General features: G+C 42.4%; 1 protein-coding gene across 2 annotated transcripts in view; it reads left to right on the forward strand.

Moving 5' to 3' along the window:
• Positions 1 to 20,601, forward strand: part of ddr1 (discoidin domain receptor tyrosine kinase 1) — a 53,769-nt gene that overhangs the window by 23,068 nt on the left and 10,100 nt on the right. For both annotated transcript variants that reach the window (XM_080501454.1, XM_080501455.1), the window contains exons 3-12: positions 129 to 231; positions 4,218 to 4,293; positions 6,506 to 6,658; positions 7,407 to 7,554; positions 9,767 to 9,869; positions 10,502 to 10,688; positions 15,381 to 15,630; positions 17,984 to 18,127; positions 18,685 to 18,738; positions 19,794 to 19,960. In XM_080501454.1, coding sequence (XP_080357580.1) covers positions 129 to 231; positions 4,218 to 4,293; positions 6,506 to 6,658; positions 7,407 to 7,554; positions 9,767 to 9,869; positions 10,502 to 10,688; positions 15,381 to 15,630; positions 17,984 to 18,127; positions 18,685 to 18,738; positions 19,794 to 19,960 — 1,385 coding nt within the window. The remainder of the gene's footprint in view (positions 1 to 128; positions 232 to 4,217; positions 4,294 to 6,505; positions 6,659 to 7,406; positions 7,555 to 9,766; positions 9,870 to 10,501; positions 10,689 to 15,380; positions 15,631 to 17,983; positions 18,128 to 18,684; positions 18,739 to 19,793; positions 19,961 to 20,601) is intronic.

Raw genomic sequence — 20,601 nt, forward strand, 5'->3', positions numbered from 1 at the left:
GTTTCTCCCGGACATGTATTCCTCATGACTGAGATTTTTTCTTTTTTTGTGTCATATCTTTATCTGGCCTCTGTCTCCATCTCACTCGATTTGTCTCTTCTCTATTTCCCTCGATGCTTCCCTTACAGCTCAATGTCGTTACGCCCTCGGGATGGAGGACGGCACCATCCCAGACTCTGATATCACTGCCTCCAGCGCCTGGTCGGACTCCACCGAGGCCAAACATGGAAGGTTGGACAGTTGTGTGTGTGTGTGTGTGTGTGTGTGTGTGTGTGTGTGTGTTTGTGTGCGAGCTGGAAAGGGATAAACTACATTTGTATAATTAAAAAGATTTCCTCGGAGACGAGCTTTATTTTTTGGGGAAAACTGTAATTCATCTCCCACGTTAAAGAGTAATTGAACACCCGGCTGAAAAATAGCTGTCAGCAGCAGTGATCTCATGACTCACTACACACACATCTACGTCCCGACATCAAAGCTTTGCTGCTAAAGTCCAGCGAACTCTGATTGGCCGGCCGTAAACGGTTTGATTTTTATCCAAATATTGTACCCCGTTACGGATGAAAGTTACCAACAGCAGGGCCAATGCTGTTTTAGTTAAGACGTCATTATTTAAAAAACAACAGCCATGTGGTTTACATTTTTGCTGACGTTTTTTCCTTTGGATGTGTGCCCTTCAGTAATGGAATACTGAGGTTATTTTCCTGTCATTGCCGTTAGTCACAGATTTGTTGTTGTGAGATTACGCAGTGCAGACGTTACCTGGCAGTGTCAGTGTAAACCTTACATAAATTAATCCAGAGCTGACGTTCAGTGAATTGAGTTACACAACTCGGATGACTTTAATGCAGAGCATCTGAAGTTATTTTCACATCCTTTTGAAATGAAGGAAAACCTATTAGTTTGCTGAAAGAGTGAAAAGAGATTTTTCACATTTCCAGCACAAAGCAAAGCTCCAGCTTTGAGAGAACAATAATGAGGGTTGATGCGAAGTGTGCATCTTTGGTGGTAAACGTATTAAAAGCATGCAAAACCACAGGTGGGGCACTTTCAAGTTCATCTTTTTAATCCAGCCTTTGAGGGAACTTCCTGTATCGAAAATATAATTACCACTTTGAATAGCAGCTAGCGGCCCGCAAACGGCTGCCCACAACTCATTATGCACAGCAGAGTCTATTAGAGGCAACAAAACAGCAACTCGGTGTGATTATCAGCCGGCATTATCAGTGTTGTCATTAAAACAGTAAAGGTCAGCATGTCACATGTTCTGTTTAACAAATTGGACTAAGTGCTCTTGTCTCTGCTGGAAAAATATCTCCTAATGCTCATGTGCATCGTGTCACTGAGAACCCTTGTTGGCAATACTGTGTGGTCACGTAACCCGGCTGCTTTAGATAGTAACTTGTTAGTACGTGATTACTTTATATAATTAATGATGTCGTTACAATGACTGAAGTTTTTCTGAGGCTGTGACTCACAACTTGTAGCTCAGAGATCCTTCCTAAAAAGAAAGCGCCCTACATTATGTTGGTTTAAAAAGCATTTCTGAAGAGGTAGTCATGTTTTACTGACCAAGTAATGCTTGACTTTTACTTTAAGATACCTTATAATTTCAATTTACTTAAAGTGTGTCTTCTGTGTGGACATGAAATTCATTTCTATGACAAAATTAATTCATAATATATTCGCTCTAATTTCATGTGTCAAATAAAATGGACTTCATTTGTGCACCTGTTCCAACCTGGTTGGTAAATGGGACACATTTTCGTTCTCCTCTCCAGAAAAGCAGCACTTGTGCTTTGACATTTGAAAGAAATCCTGCTCCAACGAGAATCTGAGTTTAGTATCGCCGCCCACGCTAAACATTACTGCAGGTACTTTTAAATACAAACTCAATGCTGTCATGAAAGGCAAAAAAAATAAATTAAAAACACATGAGAATCTTTTTTATGTATTTCATTATGTTCAAGAAGTGGCCTCCATCCCTGGCCCACCAGGTGTGTTTGAGCAGAGAGTGAGCTATAACATCAAGGACATTTGATCTAAAGAACCAGGATACTACTGCCGTAAAGCATCTCAGAGTTTTATCTGAGTTTTAAAAGTGTTCCACAAATAGGAATAGAATGTTGGTGAAAACAGTTGGAGAGCTGCTGGGCTTAAAGTGGTTTTTAGCTTTAGCCAACATTGGCCTACCTCACAGAGATGTATGTTTGATTTGTGCAAAGTGTATTACTCTTATGGGAGCACACGTAGTTGAAAATACCATTTGATTTCCAAGGAACTGATGTCACTTCAGCGGAACCTGATGAGAGAATCGATTAGACTGACGGTGCTGACTAATGTGTCACAGAAATACCAATATATGCACTCATCCTCATTAAGACTGACTATTAAAAGTAAACTTTTCCAAGTGACAGCATTTTCTTTTTCGCGAGTAACTTGTAATGTAACTCAAATGCAAATAACTACTCTCTGTGTTCAAATATTGTGAATACAATACCTGACGACGCTGGAGTCTCAGTTTGTCTGCATGTCGTATTTTCAAGCTGTTGTCGGCACGCAAAAGCAATTTTCAGCCACTTTATTAGATTATCATCGAAGAAGATATTGTGTGTCTCCATAAAACCTGCTTGATAATTGCGTTACCATCTCATCTGTCTGGAAGTGAGGTCTGATTTACAACGGCAACATGCTACAGCCGTTTGTGTGTGTGTGTGTGTGTGTGTGTGTGTGTGTGTGTGTGTGTGTGTGTGTGTGTGTGTGTGTGTGTGTGTGTGTGTGTGTGTGTGTGTGTGTGTGTGTGTGTGTCCATCATTGTGTTGGGCTGGGTCTCTTGGCCGAGTGTCTAAACATGTGGAAATGATTATTAACCCAAGCTATGTTTAAGACACATCAGGGAGACCCAGAGAGAGAAAACAGAGAACGCAGCGGACATAAAGTAAGAAGAAGAGGAGAAAAAAAAAAACACAAAAAAAAAGGCGAGCAAGCGGGGTTTAGCTGCGAACGCGTGCTGAAAGCTGGGGAGAAATTAATTTAAAAACAGGGTTTGAAGGAAGGTGTTGTGTGAAGTGAGAGATTCAGGACTGCGAGGCATTATTTGGCTGCTGTTATTACTTTTGGCCAGTTCAATATAGGCGTTTTGTTCGACGCAGTGAATTGAGAACAATGAGATGACTAAAGAATTGGCTGGTATGTCGGCAAGCAGCAAAAGGGATGTGGAGAAAGAAATAGGAGATAAATGAGGGGCTGGGGAGAGCAGATCTCAGTTATGGTAATCCCCCCTCCCTCCCTCCCTCTATCACAAGACTCTTGATGGCGCACTAATGTGTCGATATCATCTCGCCGCTCCCAGCCATATGATCTCACTGACTGACTTGAGGGAGGATTGATTGAAATTCATGCTTCGCTGTCAGTGGGCGACTGAGTTGATATAGTGATTTGTTTGGCGGTCAGAGCAGCAGCTTGCATTTCGAGAGGAGCCCCACAGTGGTCAGAGCGCGGTTGTGGCCTGGCGCCTGCTCCCAGGCTCCTCGTACGACTTGCAAAACGACACGCTGCCGAGTTTGTGGTCTGCGTGCGGCCGACGTGTGGCGCTGGCGCGACCTCTCCTTCTCGGGCTGCATTGAAGGGGTCACAGCGAGCGAAAATCTTTGTGTGTGGTCATGGCGAGGCCTGCGGAGCTGCGAGCAAACATCGGTCCAACGCCATATCTTGTTGGGAGGTTTAAAGAATGCCGAGGAGCTCGTAATTTTCACTCTTTTCATGGTTGTTTCCTCTCTTCATGAGCCCTGTTTGTTCTCTATATTTTCCATCTGTCCACAGTCTCCCTCTCTCTCGCTCTCTCTCTCTCTCTCTCACTCCGAGTTTGTAGCCGTTGCCAGGTCTCCTTCTCTCAGCTTTTCTCTTTGTCACGCAGGCTTGCTTTATTTATCTTTGAACATTTGGCTCCTGTGGAATCCAATATATGCACTGCTAGACGAGGAGGATCGGACTGTTTGTACTGAATTCTCACTTGTATTTCTGCACACTGCACGGCACCGAGGGCTTTGATATAGTCAGTATTGTAGGCGCGCTCGTATCTGTGTGTGAACGTTTGCGTGCGGGACTGCAGGTTTGTGTACTTTTTGCTCGTGTTTTTGTTTTCAAAACTTCAAGTAAGTACTTCTTACTGCATCACATCGCATTAATTTCTCCCCTCCTCTCCCTGTGCATCTCAGGTTGAGCACCGGAGAAGGCGATGGAGCGTGGTGTCCGGCAGGATCCGTCTTTCCCGGCGGATCGGAGTACCTTCAGGTCAGATACTCGGTTTACTTACTTTCGACTACAGTGAATGCATTGTTTATAGAGAGACTAATTAACCCTTTCTTTCCTCCCCACCCACCGCTGATAGGATAGGACATTCTTACTTCCCTGACCCCTGGATTACAAATGTCAATATCATGAAAACAGAAATAAAATATTTTCACACTATTTTCACTATTTTAGCGTCCGAAAACGCATCAGATTTTTTAACTTCATGCTTTGTTTATCATTTCAAATCCATGGATAGATCTGAAATCCAACTACCACAGTGTTTGTCTTCATTCTAGTCTGACTTTGCATGATTTCTGCAGCCTTCAGCAAGTTTTTCTAAATCTGCCCTCGATAGCAGTGGGATAGCTACCCTCCAACTGCTGCATCATTAATCTCTCCACTTTGTTCACAGATGCCGCTACTGTTATTGAAACATTAAAGTTAAATTTGGCCTTGTGATTTTCACACTAAAACCCTTCCTGTGGGCTGAATTAAAGCCTCTCACAGACTAGTTTTGGCACTCGGGCCTTACGTTTGACACCTTTGCCCTTGAATATTTATTATATCTTTAAAATACCAGAGAGCAGACAAATCAAACTTTGTGCCCACATACTTGTCATTCAGGTGGCTCCATGACTTCCACAGTACAGCCAGCTAATCACTTACGTGATTCAAGAGCATTTCAATCATTTCCCAGTGTCATCAAAAAAGCATAATAATACCACAAAAAAAAAATTCCAGATATATAAAAAAGTTGACATTATCTTCAAAAAAAGAGTCACAGACTCTCACTAATTGACTACCACAAATCCAGACTTTCTGAATATAATTAGTCATAGGGTCATTTATGTACTTATGAAAGTAAAAGTAATATATTGCTGTCATAATCTAAACTGTTATTGTGACATTGCTTTGGCGTGACATCAAAAAACAATTTGAGAAACGTGTAGTCACTCTCTTGTAGATAATCATTTGAATGAAGAAGCATCACTTTTACATAACAATTAAATCAAACATACACGTCTAAAAAGAAAATAATGCAAAAGGAAAACAATACAGTTGATTCAATTTATATGACAGTAATTGCTTTTTTAATAATGGATACAGTGGGTTCTGTTTTAGCTGCCAGCCATCTTCCAGCAATTTTCCTAAAACAGAAATCTCCATATGAAGGAGCCAGCTTGGCAGGTCAGCCTCAGACATCCAAAACAAGTCAGGACTATTCAATTGAATCTTATCAAACTAATAAGTCCTCAGGTCATTATACAAAGGAATATAATGAAGTTTCTTCTTCTGCGTTGCCAGCTGTCAGAAAATTGATACTCACCGATATTGTGCGTAGTCTTTTAAAGTCTTAAGTGCTGAATCAAACTCCATATTCCTATTCTCTATGTTTCAATTTATTTTCAGTGAAGGGTCAGTAAAAATCTTTTTAGACTAGACAGGTTTCATTACTTGAAAAAAATAAATCATATTGTATACACCTTTTCATGTAAAGTACCCAAACATCTTCTGTACCAATACAACCAAGTTAGGATCTAAAACGAGGACAGAGAGACAAACATTTATTCGTTGATCTACAGACGACCTAAAGTCACCAATTAACCTCACATGTATATCTTTGGACCATAATAGGTAGCCCGACTTTTAAACAATACAGCACTGTGTCACTGTGAAAACACTCCAATAAAGGAAGAAGTATTATTTTTGAGTTAGTTACTTGAGAAATTGGTGTTGCTGCATTTGTGGGTGGATTCAGGAGAGTCAAAGACCTTCCTTTGAATAAAAGTTACAGTAGGGCAGCTTAAGATATGCCCGAGTCTTGCCGGCTGCAGAATGAAATATAATTTAAACAGCTCAATAAATCTGCCAGTTTTAATACCAGTATTAATGTGTTTCATTATAGCACAGCCATATATTACTGTTTATAGCTCAAAAGTCAGAAGTGGGAAAAGTAACGTCCCCCGCTTTACTAAAAGTGCATATGTTTGTGTTAAGGTTCTCATAAAAGCACGAGTACTGAGCCAGATACCTCATTAGGAGTAAGAAAGTACAAGTTCTGTAATGTACTTTAACATTAATGTATTTCAAAGCACTTAAATAAATGTGGATTTTTTTAACACCTTTTGCAATGTTCTGTACATCTTTTGCACTTCTTCGCACATTTGTGCACCTCAGTCTATGTAATTAAGTCTGTCATGATCATCTGTAGATTGACCTGCGCAAACTTCACTTCCTGGCTCTGGTCGGCACCCAAGGTCGCCATGCCGACGGACACGGCCAGGAGTTCGCTCGCAGTTACCGCCTCCACTACTCCCGGGACGGAGTGAAGTGGAACACCTGGAAGGACCGCTGGGGCCAAGAAGTAAGCTCAAGTCTTCTTGATGAGGGTCTCCCTCAGGTCTGCACACAAGTGGAGGTAGACGATGGATTGACAGTGATTAAGTAACCTTTGGGTATCAAAACCAGGAACGTACAGAAGAGGAATGCTCTGAATTATTTATTTAGGGAAAGATCTCAGTGCTGCTGCGTATTATGTAGACTTAATTACAGCGGGCTGAATTACTCATCTGTTTTCGATGAAGTTATTCACTTGGAGAAGGAGCTCTTTGAATTTATCCTCGTAGAACTTTGGGAACAATGTTTCTGTTCTGACAAGAGCAGCCTTCACTATCTGACTTCCCATGAGTGCAGAACAAGATACCTCTTGTTGTATTTTGGTAACTGACCAATATTGTCTTTGGTGATAAGTCCTGCTCTGTGTTTTGTATCACTATCACATGGTAGCGTGTCAGGTCAGACCTCCATTGTTAAGAGAAGGGGGTCACTCTGTGCGCTTTCCTATTTTGGGCAAGCGATTTTGACCTTATCTGGAACTGAGCGCCAGCACGTTTCACCTGCATAGAACTGCCCGAGGCGTCCCGAATAAAAAATCTGCCTGTGAAGAAAAAAAATGAAATCAGTTTGTTTTTGTACTGTTTGGGTGAAATTAAGCTGAAGACACGCGCTGAATAAAGAGTCAGAAGCTTCAGGCGAGATTCCTCCCTTCCTGTAGTTAAAGCAAGACTGAGCAGTGTGCTGTGTGCCTGAACCGTTGTTCTTCTCTCCCACAGGTGGTGTCGGGTAATGAGAACACCTATGATGTCGTGCTGAAAGATCTGGGACCTCCCATTGTGGCCCGCATGGTTCGTTTCTACCCCCTGGCGGACCGAGTTATGAGTGTTTGCCTTCGGGTGGAGCTGTACGGTTGTCTATGGAACGGTAAGCGTTTGTGTGGAGGTGATGGACACATGAAGAAAGTGCAAAGATACATAATGTGTCCACTGTTTTGGACATTAAGCTCATTATCTGGTCATTATCTGGTCATTAGCTTGCGATCAGAGACGCCATTGGGGTACGTTAAAAGTTTTCTGCTTTGCAGATGTCAAAATTTTATCTGCACAATAAAATAAACAAAAAAAACTACATTTTAAGACACTTCAATAATGTAGGCAGACCTCGGAAAACCTTGTGATCCTGCTTTTCTGTGTTGGTTAAAGTGGCATCTGCTGAAGTTTGGGTTCAATATAATGTCTCCTACCCCACTGAGCTGACAGAACTGCTAGTTAGAGACAGAGAATGTAAGAAAATGTGCAAATTATCAACATCTTTCAATGAAAACATTGCAAGAATGTGGCATGAACTCCAGGGAAATAAAAACTGAAGTTGTGCCTGCGCTTGCATGTATTGTGCAAAACACTTGCTTATGATTCAAACAACATTTCCCAGACTTGGGACTGTCTTGCAATTTGATGCAATTTTATTTATATACCAACAATGAAAACAAAGAGAAAAACTAATCTATTCCACGTAAGGGTGCGAAAGTGGTGGTGGAAAGGAGAATCTCCTGTTTGTTGTCAAGAGCTTTTTACTGTTCACTGTGTGGTTAAGGGATAGAATGAGAGAAAAGGATAAGGGCAGCGACAGAGTCATCGCTCAAACCCGCATTTTATCATCAGACAATTTGTCAAGCAAAAATAGAAATCACAAAAGAAGTGCAGAAGCTGCTGAATGGGAAACTTTCTGATTTCCAATTTGCTTGAAAATTATTCTTCATTTCTCACATTGTGTAATTAACAAAAAAATAAATTGAGAAAGGTTTGATACTTCTGAGAGAAACATGACAGTATTCAGCAAAAAAAAAGGATTAACAAATATAAAAAATAAATATTTATTCTGAATATTAAGTAACAGGTTTGCAAGACTGTGACTCATACAGGGAGGATGCAGCCCCCCGCCAATGTTTCATGATGTTTCAGGAGTTCCATGAGCCCAGTGACATAAGGGATAAATGCTTTGACAAATATGAAATTAAAGTTCTTCCCCAGGGAAGGAATGTTGGGAACCATTGACTTAACGGAGCATTTGATAGGTATACTCAAAAGCATGTCCTTCAGATCTTAATAAACTTGATGACTTCTCTTGTGCTGAAGGTGACAGTTTACTACTCTCCCGGATTGATTCCTCTGTCAGGTGGCAGTGATTAAGAGTGCATGTTTTTTCCATACGTCTCATACACAGAGTCGAAGCGTTACATCAAATTTAGAGCCTACAGGATTTGTCCGGATGAAAGAAGGCCCACTTGATAAATGATGTCGGTGGCTGTGTTTCCTGAAGCACAACACTGACGAGCTGGATATTTACGACTGGCTCACCTCGTCTCCTGGCCCATCCGCCTGCCTCATACAGCACCAGGCTGCCTGTAAATCAGAGCTGTCACCAACGCTAAAAGACCCCGGTCCATGTCTTCGGGGAGGCCATCTCTATAAAATATGCTCCGCTGTGGTTTCTTGAGGTGCCGCAGCCCGGTTCATCTACGGGACAGAGATTAGGTAGAATCTGCACAGTGTTTGGCTTTGCACACATTTGACTTCATCGCACCTCAGATTACAAAGCGGCAGGACGGCGTCCTTCCTTTGCTTGTTTTTTTTCACTTTTTGTTTGCATCCACTTGACAGTCGAGCGCTCGGGTCATTGGCGCGCAGATATAATCACATCCACAGACACAGACCACAGTTTATGTGCAAACAGAGCGTACTGCACACATACCGTAAATGTTTATTATGTGTAGCAGGGCAGCGCGCTGTAGCCAGCGTCGTTGACGTCACCGCTAGTCTCGCGGAACAGGTTGATTAGCTGTATATTATAGCAAGGAAGCTTGGGTTTCGCCGATAAATGGGGGCTGGAGCCGAGAGGGCCAGAGCAGCTGACCCCCTTCGTTTGTTTTATTACTTAAAAACCAGCCGCAGCCATTTCCCTGCTGCACTGATTTCTGTCTCATGTGCGCTGAGAAGACATGCAGCAGCTCTTGATGAAAAGGTAAAGCGCCAAAAGTGAAATGCGACGCAAATCAAACTGCGATTTACCAAAAGCGTGTTCAGTTCCAACGGCCTCACGATGGTGAATTCCTGCCTCTCCATCTCTGTCTCCCCAGATGGGCTAAAGGCTTACACGGCTCCTGTGGGCCACGTCATGCACTTGCCTGGGATGCCCGTCTACCTGAACGACTCCACTTACGATGGAAGCACAGAACAAGGGTAAGAGATTGAGCTGCTTCCAGGTGGAGTTTCCATTTCCATTTTTATGTGTGAGTAGGCGTCTGATTTCCATACAACCTCTAAACTCATTGATTTTCTCTTTATGGAAATGTACAGCCGCGGTTACAACACTGTTGTGGCAAATATGATCATGATGAGAATTCACACATTTTGCACTGAGGGATGTGTTTTGAAAAATGTGTCTCAATCAATGAAATACCAAAAACGTCCAGACAGGGCTCATCACATCTGCTAGCAGTGAAGTGGGTTCTCAGCCAAATCCCATCTTGAAAGATTTTTCTGCCTGTCTAATCGAAAGGGAATGACATTATTATTATTTTTTTTTAGCGGCTCTGGGATTTGAGGCGTGTTTCCTGGCTGTAATGTTTTGGCAGGGAGAAAAGGAGGGGGAGGGGTTGGGCTGAGGGGTGGGTGTCCCCCACTTGCATGAGCTGTGCAGTTAATGGAGCTGAAATGTTTTGCAAGCAGGCGAACCCGCAGGCTTGATGTAATCCAGACGTACTTGGAGCAGATGTACATGTGAGGGCTTATATGGAGGGGAGGGAGGGCGACCTGGTTTGTGACTCCATTGTGTTGTTTTTGCGTGTGTGTGTGCGTGTGTGTGTGTGTAGGATGCAGTTTGGAGGCCTGGGTCAGCTGTGCGACGGCGTCCTGGGAGGTGACGACTTCATACAAACCAAGGAGCTCAGGGTGTGGCCCGGCTATGACTACTTAGGCTGGAGCCGGGAAGCCCTTGGGCAAGGCAGTGTGGATATTGAATTCCACTTTGAGAAACCACGGGTCTTCCACAACATGCAGGTAGGCACTGAAGGTAGCATTTGTGTGTGAGCTAATCGGTGGGTTAATGATGGAATCGTTACACTGCATCGGTAGAATCACTATGAAACCTTAAACCAAATAACAACACATATCCTGCTTGTGATCGTGGTTTGCGAGAGATTTTTTTTAAAGCTGTTTGAAACTGTCAGCTGATGTTCCGAAAAAGCAGTTTCAAAGCGCTCCTGACAGGTAAACTTTACACGACACTTTGTGGTCAAGTTATGTTTTGAGTGGATCCTTTAGTGTGTTTTCATCCATTGTGTAAGTCGATCATGAAAGAATTGTATAAGATGGAAGTAATGACAAGTTTGTTACATTTACTAAATCTACAGCCTTGACTTAGGAATACTGAAGACTGGAGCACTTTCTGAAATCCTTGAATAAGCAGACATTATTTATTTCTCACTCTACCAACTTAATGAGTGAAAGAATGGGGGTGAAACGAAGAAGCTTTCATCTTTCCTTTTTTGCTTTGTTTCATTGTATTTTACATAATTTGTGATGGCATTTATTCACTTATATGCCGTCATCCTCTTAATGTTTTTTCTTTCTTTCTTGCTTTTCAAAAAACAAACAATGTAATCAAACATAAGAATATCTGATATGTAAAAATGACATTTCCTTGTTATTTAGACTAAAGAGTCGGATTATGTCACACTTTTGACATAAGCTGTTATACTTTGGGGACAACGTCTGTTCAACTAAGGACAGAGGCTGTTTTACCAGAGGTCGCCAGTGTCGTTTACAAAAGTGACGAAGGCCATTAGTTCACGAATGCTTCTTTCTTTTTGTCTTCCTGTCTTTTTTGTCATGCTGAATGTGTTGTATGTGCAATAGTCACCATTTCTTACGAGGGAGAACAATAAAGGAGGCAAAACCGCACATTTGCAAGATAAATGTCTCCAGCAATGCACTTCTTAGTCCTCCAGTGCATTACAGTGAGCACAAATGATAAAGCTTAGGTTCTTATCTATAAATGACTGCGAGGGTGTTCGACAGAACTGCCTGAAATTCAGACGGCATCAAGATGCATGTGCAGAGATGAACTGATGTGCACTGATTTCAGGACGATTTTTCTTTCCTTTTCAAAGTTGGAATACACGATGATACTCTACAGGACTTCATGCACATGCAGTCTTTGTCATGTCTTTCCTCTGCAGCTGTGCAATCGAAGAGAGATTCAGCTGCCAAATTCTCTTTGTTCATCAGTTTAATTAATAGGAGACGAGCTGATGGAAATGTAAAGTATCTTGATGCACTCAAGAATTAGTTTAACTTTTGTATTAGCTCACTGAGATTCCTTAACATATCCTTCTGTATTAAAAAAATCAAGTTGATTTAGAAATATTAGATGATAAATTTATTGTTTTTGGTAATGGATTGTCTCATTAGTCCAAAACAAGCATTGTGTTTTTGGGAATCTGGTGAAACTCCTCAGCTTCAAGCTGAGCTACAAGCAAAAAACAAACTCCCATCAGCATGGTTGTGTGTGTTTACCCCCCTCCTTTTTTTTTTTTTTTTTTGGAGGGGGAAGGGGAGGGGGGCAATAACTCTGTTAATTTGCTGTTTCGGGAAGTATCATTTGACTGGAATAGCTCTGCAGCCATTTAATTAGTTTGAATGCGCCATTGTTTATCATGGGACAGCGATTCTGTGCTCATCGCTCTGTGTCTCTCTGTGTGTGTGTGTGTGTGTGTGTGTGTGTGTGTGTGTGTGTGTGTGTGTGTGTGTGTGTGTGTGTGTGTGTGTGTGTGTGTGTGTGTGTGTGTGTGTGTGTGTGTGTGGCTTTTGAGGTTGGCTTTTGGAGCAGCCAGACAGATAATAATATGAAGGAACTCGGTTTGAATTACAGTACATCTGTGTCCTGTTGAAGTTTGGTAAGAATGTTGTTTTGGGTGAGCTGTGCTGTATTCGTACTGAACTTTATTATTTTTTTAATTTTTAAAGGTATAACTTAATCTTTAGATGTCTTTTATATGATTTTAATGAATGTTCAAGTTTTCTCGATGTTTTTCTGGGTTTTTTTGTCGTCATTATTCCCACATACCTCAGCTACCTTTTAACGCCTCTCCCTGTGGTATTCCAAGTGTTTTCCTAAGCTTATCCTGTTTTTCCTGCCTTTTCCCTGGTGGTTTTCCCACACTAACCTCAGCTGACATACGCCATTATGCTGGCCCGATCGAGCGGATGTGTCAGACACACAGGTCAAATAAATAAAAAAAAAGTGGGAACCTGAAGCTAATTGTGGCCTGACTCGTCTCTGCAGGTCACAGTTCCTTTAACCCGTGCCCAACTGCCGTCCCAAAGGGAAATCTGCTCTTTCACCTTTTGTCAGTCAGAACCTAGAGTCCCCCCTCTTTTCACAGAGTGAGGATGCACAGGGCTGGGCTTTAAAAAGCTCTGGTTCTGTCCTCTGGGACTTTTTGTCTAAAGTCATTGTATCGTAATGTGGAGCTCAACCAAAAGATCAGAGGGAATTTGTAATGTAGGTTAGATTTATGGTGAAACAGGAGACACGTAATGCATAATGGTGCGTTATGTTCTCGAATTAAGCTTTTAACCGTCGGCTTTATTCCCTGAAGGAGTAGTGGATTTCCATGGCACTGCTGACTTAATAGACCCCTGCTATTACCAACAACATACCACACATACCTCAATTTGTACCCCTCCAGATAGTTACGCTGACACACAGGGTGCAATTTGTGATGAAAGCAGATGATTTTAATGCAGGTTTGTTTTTGTATTTTCAATTGAATCTTAAAGTTGATCCTTTATCAAGTAAGTTACGATATTGTTAACGTCCTCATTTCTTCCAGTTTCTTCTAAACCGCTCAGTTAATGACAATTTCGGCATACTTGAACAAGATGTGCTACTTATTGAAATCGCTGTAGCCTGTGAATTTTGGTAAATAATGATAATACATGACACTTCTGCTTTAAACGTCCCATATGCCAACAGATGTGCCACAGGTGTTTTTTTACTTACTCCAAGTTAATGTACAGAACCGATGCCTTCTTGTCTGAAAGTTTTTTAGAAAATCCTGTATTTAATCATAGGGATAAAGACACCGTGGGGGATTGTTTAGCGACCTTTGTTGCACATTATACTGTAGAACAGCAGTACTGAATAATTTGCAATGTATCCCTAAGATTTTCTAAGCTGAACAATGTGTCCCGTGTGGAAACTGTTTCCAGCTATAAATCATATAACTATGTCACATTGGTTCGTTTTATATTGTCACCACATATTTGATTAGAAATAAATGCCATAAATGTGATCTTTAACTTTTGTCAATAAAAAAATCTCGGGTGAAAATTGCCACTTGAATTTGCCTTCAAAAATTATTTCAGCGGGGAAAGAAGCCGATATTGTGAAAAATGTATGTGATAACTGAAATTAGGTAATGCAGACAAAATAAGATTGAGAAAGTTAATAGTGTGGGGTCTTGGTCCGATTGGGTGTGTAGTGCTGAAAAGACCAAAACTGCTGCAACGAGGTCAACAAACACTGACCGGGAATGAACTTTCTCAGCCTCACACGGTCTGCTTCGAGTTTGTTTTTTTTAGTTTTTCTCCTCAAAATTTAGCACACACTCTGTTACTCTTTGGTTCATTTCCTGTATTTGCTCCGCCGGATAGTCCGCTGGCATTTCCCCAAGAAGTTTGCAGTTGAGCTTTCCGACTGACATTAATGAAGCAAAGTATTTAGAAAACTTAGGAAGTGAAATCCGGTGTGCTTAAAACAGGAACGATGTGAAAGCATACCAATAGCTTTCATTTCACGGTAAAACAATGGACGCCAATGGATCGGCCCTTGATTGGTACACACTTTATTCTGAAAACAAAGGAATAGACGTATTTTTTACCTTGTAATGATTCGGCAGAAGGGCAGATATGGAGACAAGAGTGTTTGGGGTGTGTTTGCCCCCATTTGTATCTCTGTAAATCCAACCTTTCTTCCACGTGAGCTGAGCATCTGGTGCAGCTGTTTGTCTTGCATCTCCTGTGTATTATTTACATGTGGATTAGTTTAGAGCGGCTGGAGCTGCAGCATGTAAGATTAATATCTAACCTGTCAGAACAACTTCTGCACCAACTCCTCTTCCTTCCACCATCTCGTCCTTCATTTTCCATCCCTCTGATCTATAGTTCTGACCTCTCACTCGCTCATTTAGGCAACCTTCGTCTGCCCCGTCATCTCTCTCTCCTCCGCCGAAGCCTCTCTCTCCTTTAAACCACAATGACGCCTCATATATTAGATCAGCCTTTATGGATTTTTCTCTCTTTGGCCTTTACCTGCTTGTAAAAACAGGAAAGATATATCCTCTACTCTCTTCTATCCGTCTTCCCTCACGCACTTTCTTTCTCTCAATCCTTTCTCTCCGGTCCTGTGTTCTAATTTTGTTCATTTGCAGCGCTGTTCACCTCCAACTTGTGCCAAAGTAATTATGGCTGAACAAGAAGGGAATTTGTCATTAATTCTGCGCGTTGATTTAATCTCCCTCTCTGCTTCAAAACTAATAATGAACGACGAAGCCCTTCCAGGTATCGGCGCCACAGCGTTGGACTAATTCAGATGTGTCAGAAGTTGAAGGATTTTCTAATTGATTGCACTTGTTTCTTTTCTTATCTGTCCTCGGTATTTACGCTGCGTCTATCTCCTCTCCGCAGGTGCACAGTAACAACCGCCACACACAGGGTGTGCGCGTCTTCAGCAAAGTGGAGTGTCTCTTTAAGCCCGGCATCCTCCAGCCCTGGTCGTCTCCTGCCCTCACCCTGCCTGTGCCCCTCGAGGATCTGAAGGACCCCTCGTCCCGGCCCATCACTCTCCCACTTGGCGGCCGGGCGGCTCAGATCCTCCGCTGCAAATTCTACTTCGCAGACCGCTGGCTGCTCATCAGCGAATTATCGTTCCTCTCTGGTAGGAAACAGATTTGAAGTGATTTATTTATTTATTTATTTATTTTTCATTTGCGAGACATCTGCTGGACAGGCGGCATCGACAATATGCAGGCTTTGCTCTTACGTCACACTTATCTGAGCAACTATGTTCTGTTTTGTACTAGTCCAACCCAAACAACATCAACATATAGATTTAGTCGATGAGGAAAATGTATACCCTGTCAAAGACTGTTGGACTGTGATGTCCAGTCAGCAAGATTTATTGCTCAAGTAAAGTTTTGACGGTCACATTTTATCAGGGAACTGAAGGAGAAAGTATCCTTTTGTTTTCAATGGAACAGAAGTTGGAAAACTATTCTAAAAAAAAGTATGTCTGTCATTTCAATCCAGATCATTGACAATAGAGACAAACTATCCATCTGTTCATCTTCAATCCCAGTTTTTCCAACTCAGGGTCGTAACAGGTTTGAGGTCATCACAGTTGAATATAGGTGAGGTGAAGACACATGACAGGACACTAGTGGCTCACAGGGCAAACAGCGATTTGCCTTAAATGCATGTTTTTGGTCTCCGGGAGAAGATCAGATTACCTGTCGAAAACCCACAAACACACAGGGAGGATGTGCCAACTCCTGAAAGAAAGGCCCCAAAGCCTGGAATCGGACCAAGGACATTCTGACTGTGAGGACTTAACTACCATGCAGCCCTTTTAAACACTGGCTGGGAATTCATTTGTAATGTCCAGTCTGCAGGTTGTGTTCTGTCACTGCTTATTCAGCCTTTGATTAACTGAACCACCAACCAACTATTATCTTGTTGAGTTAAACGAAAAAAGAAAAAAAATCTTAATTCAGCGAAAAGAAACGTGTCAAGAGATATTTAGATAATTGAAACAGCTTTAAGATCAGATGTTTGTCTTTTCCTATCATATTGAGAGGCTGAGCTGAGAGCAACACCACCTGAAGCAGCCTGTGTGCCTTCAGTTTATTAGTAAATAGTTTGTTCTTTGCTTCATCTGCTGTCATCACCTCCTTCCTCGTATGTGGACTTACCAATGAACTTACTCGTGCAGCCCGAAAGGTCTGAAAGCTGAGATTTATGCCTCTCTGGTTGCAGGGAAGATAGAGGACTCCAATGCTCCTGCTGAGATTGCTGTGACTAATTAAAGTGTCCTCTCTGGTCAGAAACACTGTCAGTTGTGATAGGAATCAGCGAAATGCCTCGTAATCAGACCAAATTCAGGGTGCTGTGATGACTTGACCCAGCTGTGGTCTGACACATCTGGACTCCTGCCAGACAGGTGATAAATGGCCCGTGGTTGCTCGTACTCTGGCGCGCTTCGAGGTCCCGACACTAGTACTGAGATAGAGTTTATAGTGCAAAAACCCCCAAATCATGAAGCCATTCAGTAAGTCTTTAAGTCCACTGAGTCTGTTCACATCTGCTCGTCAAACTTGGTTGATTTTAAGCACCAATTGCATCGATTTTTGTTTCCTGGGTGACAAACTGTGAATTTGTAAACGATCCCGCAGGCTAAGATTAGGAAACAAGACAGTGATCCAGACAGGCACATAGTCGTTTTCCACTCAGATATTCCCCACAGCCTCCAGTCATATATGTCCATGACGCATCTCTCACATCAAGGGGGTCCATATCAACATTTGGTCAATCAGGCTGAATCAACAAACATGAGCCCTGCATGCTCGCAGCAGCCTGCAGCTTTCAGAAACTGAACTCCCTCCAGCTCTGAACTCTGCTCCTGTGTTATCTTTTAGTCATACACACACAGAAAACAGCAGACGTTAGATGACTCGGATTTTATTCAAATTTTATGAATGTAGAATTTTTTAAAACGTGCAGTGAGTGAATGCATCTGCCCTTTTTTTTTTTTTTTTTTTAAAGTAAAAGCCAATATATGACAGTTCTTCAATATTACTTTTTTTTTTTCACGGTACTGAAAGATTCAGTCATGACTGCGATATTCTGGAGAATCGTTTTTGCCATTAAATGGTCATGCTGTTTATGTAATGGAGGCCAACAGATTGAGTAGTATCTATATATGGAGCTGAATTTCTCTGATCTCTGGAAATGTTTTCATCTTTCAGACATCATAAATGATCTAACAGTTTATAAGAACGTGGATATTTCTATCCAGTCTGACGTTGTGTGAATATAACTGCAGTCAGGCATCTTAAGCTGTTTTCACACTGACCCAGCAACCTGCTAATTTTAACCCCTCATAGTGGGTGTGGGGTCGGTGTGAATGCAGCAGCGTCGGTCTACCCAAAGACCTTCCAGGTTGGATATCTGGTATTCCTATTTGTTTTGATTTAAACATTTTTCTCTCTCTTGCTTCCTTTTCATTTTCTCAGAGCCATTCGGGAACGATGGCACGGACACCCATTCATTTCGTCCCAATCCTCCAGCTGACTCCAGTTACTCTCCTCTTGTTAACCTCACTTCCTCCGCCCCCACGTCGACGCGCAGCCCCACAAACGACACCACCAGACCCTCAGGTGAGTTTCTGCTCATCGTCCCCTGCTCCCTGTCCTTGTCTGCCTCACTGCCAGAGCAATGTCCCCTCCCTCTTTTCACCCCTTGTCCTCTCTCCCTCTCACTTCCTCCTCAAGTCTTTTTTTTGAGTCCGCTGATCTCTCGGTCATCATCTTTCTTCTCGGCGCCCATCTCCTTTTTATCCAGTTGTGCTGAGTGTGAGCATGTTGACGGTGTGAATTTGTCCCGTCCAAAGCAAATGCCAAAGGAGGCCTGTGATTGACGAGCTCTCATTATTTAAGCTCTCAACCCGAGGCAGTGCCAGATTCCCGTCACGCACATTTCATTTGAAGGCAGGAAGAATCTGGCCCGAAATTACAGGTGGAAACATTTAGTTTCCAAGTCACGATTTATAACAATGGCGTAAAGCTTTGGAAATTTTCACGAAGATTGACAAGAAAACCACAAAACGCTTCACATCCTGCTATCCATGATTTCTTCTTTTCATCACTCCCTTCGTCATCTCTTTTCTCACCCATTCCTCCTTTGTGCATCCCCCCCCCCCCTCCCGCTCCTCCAGAACCTCTCAGCACCACCTTCATGATGGACACCACTGGTAACTGGACGCTGTCAGGTGAGAGACCAAAACAAAAGTAGGGAGATGAAGCGAAGAAGGGTTGGGGAGCTCGCTCCATCTGCTCTGGCGATCCGCCAGCGTCTTAAAAGTGTCCCACTGCTCAGTGGAGAGTATGAAGTAGAGCGGAGGAGAGATTACAGGGACAGGCTTTGGCAATGGGCTTCCTCCCCTGGGTTTGCAGATATACAGCTCGAGGAAAAAAACAGTAACAGAGCTGTAGTAAATTTTATTTATGTAGAATAACAACTTGGCTTCCTGTGGTCTCACAAGCTTGCATGCGTTTCTTTCTCGAACCGACTCTTGGCGAATCTGCTAAACAATAGCAGGCCTTTTTTTTTAGAGAAATGGAAATGGTTTTCTGTGGCATGTTTGCTGCTTGTGTGTTGTTGGACGGCTTTGTTTAGGTTCATTTATTGGCATTCTGACAATGTCTGTAAATAATTGACTGGCTGGTCTATATTAGTGAGGGTTCTCAATTTCAATTTTTTATTAATAATGTATTTATGTGCTCACCTGCACATAAATCCACCTCGTTTGGTGTGCATGTCTTATTGGTTGGGCCTTCTAAACTGACACATTGAGCCTGTAAAAAAAAAAAACGGCTTCATGAGTTTATACATGCGCAGGTTTCACATCTAAGTGAAAACTTAAATAACACGTTACAATTTGACCTTCACAGGAAGGAAGTATATATAACTGAGTGATTTTGAACCCCGAGAAGTGTTTACACGCTGTGTTCAAATCAGTGGGCTGGTAGAAGCTGTCCAGTCTTTCTGAGCATACTAAATGTGCACTCACACACACCTATTCCCATCCGTTAGTCCTTAAGCTCAATTAAACTATGTTGGCGTGTGACCTGCGTGTCTGCTGAAAGAGCCAGTCAGACTCAACAGTGCATCCCAGCGTGCGTGTGTACACAACCCACACGTCGAGGCGCGGCGCTGCATAGTGATACACACACATCAGGGCCTCAAATAGCAGCAGATTTGAGGTAATCGTGCATGCAGAGACATGCGTGCCTAATGTTTCGTCCCCTTGTTTGCATTCTCCAGGGCCTGAATTTGCCGGTGTCACTTCGAGGGCGGGACTTCCCGTGGCCAAAGACGACAGCAGCAATACAGCTATTTTAATCGGCTGCCTGGTCGGCATCATCTTGCTGCTGCTGGCTGTGATCGCCGTCATTCTTTGGAGGCAGTACTGGAAGAAGATCTTAGGAAAGGTACGCTCAGAGGTCACTTGCAACCTGTCGTTTGGTAATTTGTACGTTTAATGTGCGGTTCCGGTCCCCGGTGACGACGATGCTTGGGGTTATGCTGTTCAAAGGTGAGTTATTGCCGTTGAACCGTGCGCATTAATGTGCACAGCTTGCTTCCTTGAGATGCACACATATGCCCTGCAGGTGTTTGATGCCGCAGGTCTTTTATCAATGCAAAGGAAAGATGCCAACAAACAGCCAGAAGTAATAAGCCACCTGTCAGCTCCTGTTTATGTTTTGCCTAAACCCAGATTACATGAATTCTTAATGAATGTCATTAATCTGCATCACGGATCTACTTTCACCTTGTCATTTTTAGCACTTCAGGTGTAAGTAGACCTTTGTCAGTTTGTGTTTGTTTGAACACGAGTTACATGGACTATTTTGTGAAAAATATTTGTCGTGGTTTGTGATCTGCCTTTGGAAGAAATTGTAACTCAGATTTCAAGATGTATATTATATAAATAATGACTTACATGGTATTTTTTTGTGTTGTCAGCCTCATTGTTTAATGAGAGCCCGCTAGTTTCTTACATTTCCATCTATTTAGTTCTATAAGAATTCAAAATTAAATAATCTGTCAGACTTTCTGCATACGTCTGCAG

This window comes from Blennius ocellaris, assembly GCF_963422515.1.
Source record: "Blennius ocellaris genome assembly, chromosome: 8".
In the NCBI taxonomy this organism is placed as follows: Eukaryota; Metazoa; Chordata; class Actinopteri; order Blenniiformes; family Blenniidae; genus Blennius; species Blennius ocellaris.